The sequence below is a fragment of the Notothenia coriiceps genome, unplaced genomic scaffold (genome assembly GCF_000735185.1).
Source record: "Notothenia coriiceps isolate Sejong01 unplaced genomic scaffold, NC01 NC01_scaffold00037694, whole genome shotgun sequence".
In the NCBI taxonomy this organism is placed as follows: domain Eukaryota; kingdom Metazoa; phylum Chordata; class Actinopteri; order Perciformes; family Nototheniidae; genus Notothenia; species Notothenia coriiceps.
The window spans coordinates 12,933-19,652 of NW_011370395.1; the positions used below are offsets into that span (position 1 = coordinate 12,933).

The window sequence follows — 6,720 nt, forward strand, 5'->3', positions numbered from 1 at the left end:
ACCCTAACCCTAACCCTAACCCTCACACCAGATACTGACTGGTTTTCGGACCAGCCTAAGGCACACCTGTGCAATAATCATGCTGTCTAATCAGCATCTTGATATGCCACACCTGTGAGGTGTGATGGATTATCTCGGCAAAGGAGAAGTGCTCACTATCACAGATTTTTTTCAGATTTGTGAACAATATTTTAGAGAAATGGTTATTTTGTGTATATAGAAAATGTTTTAGATCTTTGAGTTCATCTCATGAAAAATGGGAGCAAAAACAAAAGTGTTGCATTTATATTTTTGTTCAGTGCAATTAGAAAAAAAGATTGCCACTTTTAAATGTTCTTTATTTAACTTCAATTATTGTATTACACTTATTGCTGCATGTATGTGTTCATCACTTCAATGTTGGACTTGGTAAAGGTGACTTTACTTCACTATTTGGTAATTGAACTTATAATACCATAATGTGTGTTGATTTAAAGTAGCTGCAAATAAAAGATACATTATAGATACATACAAGGCTGCTGTCAAGTTTCATATGGAAAATATCCACACAAAAAACCTGGAATAATGACCTACACTTTAACCAAGATGCAAAAAATACTGATTATTAATGCGTCCAAGTTCCCCAAGCAAAACCCCTGAACTGCTCGTACACAACTGTAGGAGCAGCTCTGTGGAATCTAATTTCCCTCTCTGACTCACAGCTGAAAACCACAGTTTAAAAAGTGCTGGTTAACACAGGATGGCCACACCCAATCAGAACGATGCCCAACTGATGTGCGCAGTTATAAATGGAGGGTCTTTTAAGGACACAGAAGTCTTTTATTCTGTAAATATTGAATTTGTGTCGGATTAAAACTTCCTCAAAATAGATCTGGTTTTGTTTAAGTTACTATAGCAACCGAAAATACACAGTCATTCCTCTGATATGAGCGCGTGAGTGATTTTGCACAAAATCACAAAAACAGAGCGTTCAAAGATGGGATGTCAGTGTTTATTTGTTCTGCTCCACCCTCTGAGATTCATTGGGAAAGTATGTGGTTCAGCTTCAATGGTGTAAAGTATTGAAGTACATTGACTCAAGTACTGTACTTCAATAAGATTTTGGGGTACTTGTACTTTCCTGAAGTATTTCCATTTTATGCTACTTCATACTTCAACTCCACTGCATTTTTGGAGGCAATATTTTAATTTTTACTCTACTACAGCTATTCAACAAAATGAGTTACTAGTTACTTTACATATTCACATTATAAGCTAATACATAGTATACATAAACTAATACAAAAACTATGACATAAAAGTATAGGTTGAGGTATGGAGCAGCAGTATACAAAGTCATTAGCTCCACCTTTACCAACTTTGATGAACACATTACTGCATGAATAATTGTAATCCACTCATTTAATATATTTCAATTTAAAACAGGACATTAGGCACAGTAAGCAATTTAAGTTTTGGTACTTTAACTACATTTTGATACCAATACCTTTGTACTTTTACTCAAGTAAGATTTTGTATGCAGCACTTTTTTCTTGTTACAGATTATTTTTTAAACTGGGTATTTCTTCTGCCTCAGCATTTTTTTTTTTACAGTTTAGAAAGTTAGATAGGAAAGATGTCTAGGTGTCTTTTGCAATTCCCTGACTCAAATTTTAATTTAGAAGCTTGTTTTGTATTGTTCAGGGATGCTAAAACATAAAAAAGCATTTAAAGCTCTATATTTGCAAGTGTTTGGCAGATCATTTACAGTATTGGGGTTAACTCGGGTGAGGGGAGCCCTACTCACATTCCTTCGTAGACTTGGACGCCCTGCTGGTTCTGCAGGCGGGTCTTAGCCAGGTCAATAGGAAACACACATGTCACACCAACCAGGCCTGCGATGCCCCCATTAATCAGCTTAGCAGGGAGGCTGCTAAAGGATCAACACAGACACATGCACACACGCATGCACGCACCCACGTAAATGCAGTCGCCCACAGAAAGCCACGCAAACACACACACACACACACACACACACACACACACACACACACACACACACACACACACAGAGTGTAAACGCTAAATCCAGCAGCTGCTTCCACTTAGTGAATACAATTTGATCTGTTTTCATTAGTCTAAACAAACACGTTAAACTACTTACCTAACTTGCTTCTCCGCCATCCTGCTTGTGTTTGGGCTCCAGGCCCACTACTCCTCCTCTCCTCCTCCTCCTCCTCCTCCTCCTCCACGTACCCCTCCTATTCGTCTTCCCTTTCCTCTTCCTCTTCCCTCCCACACTTTAGCGCAGAGAACCAAAGTTGTCACCACAGCTAAAAGCTCACCTGCCCACCCACGCCACAAAAGCTGATCACTGCTTCTGTTAATGCGGCAGCAATTGGCCGCCTTCTTCTTCTCCTCCTTGGTACGGCAGGAGTGGATGATTTTAGCTTTTTTATGGCAAAATCACTGATGTTTGATCTCCTGGCCAGCTTTTTTGCTATGTTGTATATTACACCAAAACCAAATGTCTCTCCCACTGCCTGGAAACACAAAAACACACACAGTTTGATGTGGTTTGAATGATTTCAAAGAGTACAAATAAGACCAATGTTCCTCTATTCTAAATGATGCTTTGTGAAGGCATTCAAGGCCATATAAGTGTATCTTTGTGGTGGAGGGTTGACACACCTAACATTAACCATAAGAGCAGGCAAATCCAGCTTCATACATGTGAAAAGTGGAATATCCCAGGACTAACACACTGGACATCACAGGACATCTTGAGTCTCTCTAATCTGCCAGCTAAAAGGGATTTGATCTAGCAAAGGAGACCTGAAAATGAGAGGCTTGCTGGTATTCTTTTACCACATTTGGAATCCAGCATTTAACAAAAGACTGGATTTGAATAGAAGTGGGAAGATTTGTTTGACTAGTTTCTTTTCTGTATTTGTTCTCGAAGTACAATAGTTTGCAGTCTTAAGAAGTGTGTAGCTCAGATAATAAAAAATGCTTTTGAAGCCTTATCTTGGGTTCACAGCTCTTGCTTTTCTTTACTATGTTTACCTGTTTCTTCCTTTCTTTTTCTGCCTTTTTCCTCTCCTGACTTCCCCCTTCCCTCAGCTCCCTAATTAATCTCTCTCTTAATCTCTCCACCACCGTTCTAACTCTAATTTTACCACTGTTAACCTTAACTCTATCCCCCACTCTCCTCTCCTCTGAGAGTAAAGGAAGCAATCAATTCCCCTTGGTCATCGTCTCATCCTGAATTGTATAATTAATCTCCAAATATATATATTTCCTTTTTACTCTGTCTTTTCCATTGCGGGATCCTAGTCACATTCTACACATGCCTTTCACTGAGCCTCTTTCTGTGAAACTTTCTTTCAGCTCAGCTCCATTCACCCACAGTAGTGACCCTGCCAAAGCACAGACAAGGGTGCCTCACCCCAAGCCAAACCTAGAGCTCCCAGAGCTCAATTTCCCCCCGAAAAACTGCACTGGCTCGCACAGTTCACATACAGCACAAATCCTCACAAAACAGCTTCCATAAAATCAAATCATATTCTTCCATAATAGGGATAAAGCATTGGGGGAATGGGGGTCTTACCTCTGCCGGTGCATCCCACAGACAGGATCAAGCTGTCCACTTTCCTTTCACTTCAACAATGCTTGCAGCAATGGTAGTGAAGCGAGAGCGATCTGAGAGAGCCAGCCGCCACTCAGGGGCCGTTGCACAAACACCAGCATTGTCCTGCAGCCTAAGTCCCTCCCTCTCGTGGTGACTCCATGTGTGACACAGCCCTGGCAACACAGCTCTGCACTAACACAACTCGACATAAACTCATGCTACTACCACAAAGCATGCAACACACAAGGCAGGAAGAAATACCCACACTGTGTATCCTTTCTAAGAATATATTTACATAAAACAACAACTAAAAAGGCTGCCCATCAGTAATGAGCTCTCTATTCAACAGTCTTAGTATTACATAATACCTCATTGAATTCCATAAATGTTCACAGACTTACAATTACTACCAGAGTAACAGTGAAATACCTATGTGATTATCACTCTTCGGGACATTATATTTGTTATTATTGGGAAATATCTAAAGGTCATTAAAGGATAATAAGGTTATTTAAGGTGGTCAACAAATAGTGCACGTGACTGCCACAGCAACCACTCATTGGCTCTGAACACGTTTTTTTTCATGAGCATTGACTATTGTATTGATTCTTGCCGATGGAAAAACAATTACTATCAATGATCACTTCACTCATCAGCTGAGAAAATCTTTCATTAAGGATTTTCTAGATTTGCTTTAACCCTAACCCTTTAAAAGAAGGTTTGATGGGTTAAAAATTCGAAACTTGCTGGTCTATATATCAATATGTGGCATTTAACCCGTGTTGGAATAAGTAGTCAGATTGTTTGCTTAAGCAAAAGTACAAATACTATATTCCACTCCAAGTAAAAGTCGTGATTTCAAAATTCTACCTAAGTTAACCCTATTGTCTTAGTTCCCCCACCCCCCCTTACTTTGGTGTTTGCGGTAAAATTTGACCGGTCCTGTTTTAACTGCTATTACATTAACACAAAAACCATTAATCATCACCAAATTTCATTTAACACCCTTTCAAACTGTACATATTGTATCAGACTACTCTGGTATACATGCAAAACTATACAAAGAATAGACACTGAACATGTGCCAGGTGTGATCCATGTGGGGGGATGGGCACATAAGAGCGGGAAATGTGTCAAATTGTTCTGTGTGTGTTTGTTTGTGAGTGCCAGGTGTGATTCACATGAGGGGATTGGGCACAAGCAGTGAGTGTGTGTGTGTGTGTGTGTGTGTGTGTGTGTGTGTGTGTGTGTGTGTGTGTGTGTGTGTGTGTGTGTGTGTGTGTGTGTGTGTGTGTGTGTGTGTGTGTGTGTGTGTGTTCAAGTATCAACAGTGAAAGTACTGGTTATGCACAATGGGTCTTTTCGCAGTATTATATAATTATGGTTATTAAATTATCCTGTTTTTCAGCATTTTAGCATAGTAGTTGTTCAATTTGGACCAAATGTAGATACTGTGTAGATTAGTAGTACAGTACTGCATTATACCATATCAGCATATCATGCGTTTTTATATGTACACAAAAAATGGGTGAATGTTAAAATAAATGCAGCGGAGTAAAAAGTAGAGTATTTGCCTCCAAAATGTAGCCTACTGGGGTAGAAGTACAAAAACCCTTTAAATGGAAATACTGAAGTAAAGTAAAAATATGTCAGGAAAGTACTTAGGTACAATACTCTAGTAAATGTACTTAGTTACGTTCAACCACTACATTTACTTTGTTTACATGTTGTGTTTGTGCCATTTGTTTCCTTACTCCTCTCTTTGGACAGCAACTCATTTAAACGTGCCATGAAAGCACTCCCAGAAAGAGTTCACCACTGCTTTATATACCGGACCCGTGTGTGTTCTGTGATCTAACCGAGAACTCTTCTTTGGGGTTTTTTGTTTCAATGGGCCACTAAAATCACCAGGGTTACAGCGCATACTAAGATACACTCCATGATCCTGAACCAGAAAAAACAGCAGGGATGAACTCTCAAATGTCAAACAGTAGGGAGCTGCCTTAATAAATAAAGTTAATTTGAATTCAAGGAGTAAAAAAGAAGGCAAATAAGCTGGTATTTAAATATACACTGAATAGCATCCCTTAACCCTCTATTTTTTCCCAGCTACCAACATAAAACACTGAGTTTTAAACCAAGATGACTTGGCTTGCTCTGTTGCCTAGCAATGTCACACACATCACATGGGACTGACGTAAGAGTGTCACATTTTAGCCAGTGGCGGTTCTAGACCAATTCTACTGGGGGGGGGGGGGCCAGGCTGGGGCCAGTTATTTCATGAGAGGGGCACAATAAAAGACAAAGACAGTATAAAGTAAATGTGTAAAATAAACATAAAATACAGTGATTGGTATTTGTTTTGTAAAGTTATTTGTTTTAGTAAATTTAAGTTACAGTCCTTTGTTTCAGTTGTTTTTTTCATTTAGAGTATTTGTTTTAGCTACTTTAAGTGACAATGTAATTAAAAAACATAAATAGTATCAGCTTTTATATAACAGTTTACTCTCCACTGTACATCCGGGTAACTGATTTGATTTAGTTCCAATAAATCGTAATATTGTAACCTTTTTTTTGGAGGGGGGCCACAGGGGGGTCCCTGATCAGTGTTACGGGGGCACTGGCACTGAAAAATAACTAGTAGCTAATGAGGCCACATAAATGTAATGGAGTAAAATGTAGAATAATGAGTTTTAGAATCAGAAATATTTGAATAATCCCAAATATTGATTGATTGACAGTTGTTCTATTTTAAAATGAATAGAATCGAATAAATTAAAAATAAAATACATATATTATATATACATAAGAAGTGAATATGTGCAATAAAATATGCAAATATATATATAAAAATAGGAATTAAAGTAATATGTCAAAAAAAGATATAATAATATAAAAATGATATAATATGAAATACAAATAAGAAGTAATGTGCCAGAGTGTAGTTTTTAAATGTATGGGACTAAAGTAAAGTTCCTGAAAATGGTCAAAGCCAAACAGTACAAAACTTGATTTCCCCCACTCACTGTAAAAACGCAAACTTAAAATTGTTGGCCTGAAAATAATTTGTTTGTAAAGTGAACAAAAAATATTGAATTGAGTTGCTTACT

At 38.2% G+C, this 6,720-nt stretch overlaps 1 protein-coding gene across 1 annotated transcript in view; it reads right to left on the reverse strand.

Annotated features, from left to right (window-relative positions):
- Positions 1 to 3,801, reverse strand: part of LOC104967771 (mitochondrial glutamate carrier 2-like) — a 10,563-nt gene extending 6,762 nt beyond the window's left edge. Inside the window, exons 1-4 of the mRNA XM_010797296.1 lie at positions 3,590 to 3,801; positions 2,144 to 2,522; positions 1,787 to 1,912; positions 634 to 701 (exon numbers count right to left, since the gene is read on the reverse strand). Of these exons, the coding sequence (XP_010795598.1) occupies positions 634 to 701; positions 1,787 to 1,912; positions 2,144 to 2,163 (214 nt within the window). The 5' untranslated portion in view covers positions 2,164 to 2,522; positions 3,590 to 3,801. The remainder of the gene's footprint in view (positions 1 to 633; positions 702 to 1,786; positions 1,913 to 2,143; positions 2,523 to 3,589) is intronic.
- Between the last annotated feature and the right edge of the window lie 2,919 nt (positions 3,802 to 6,720).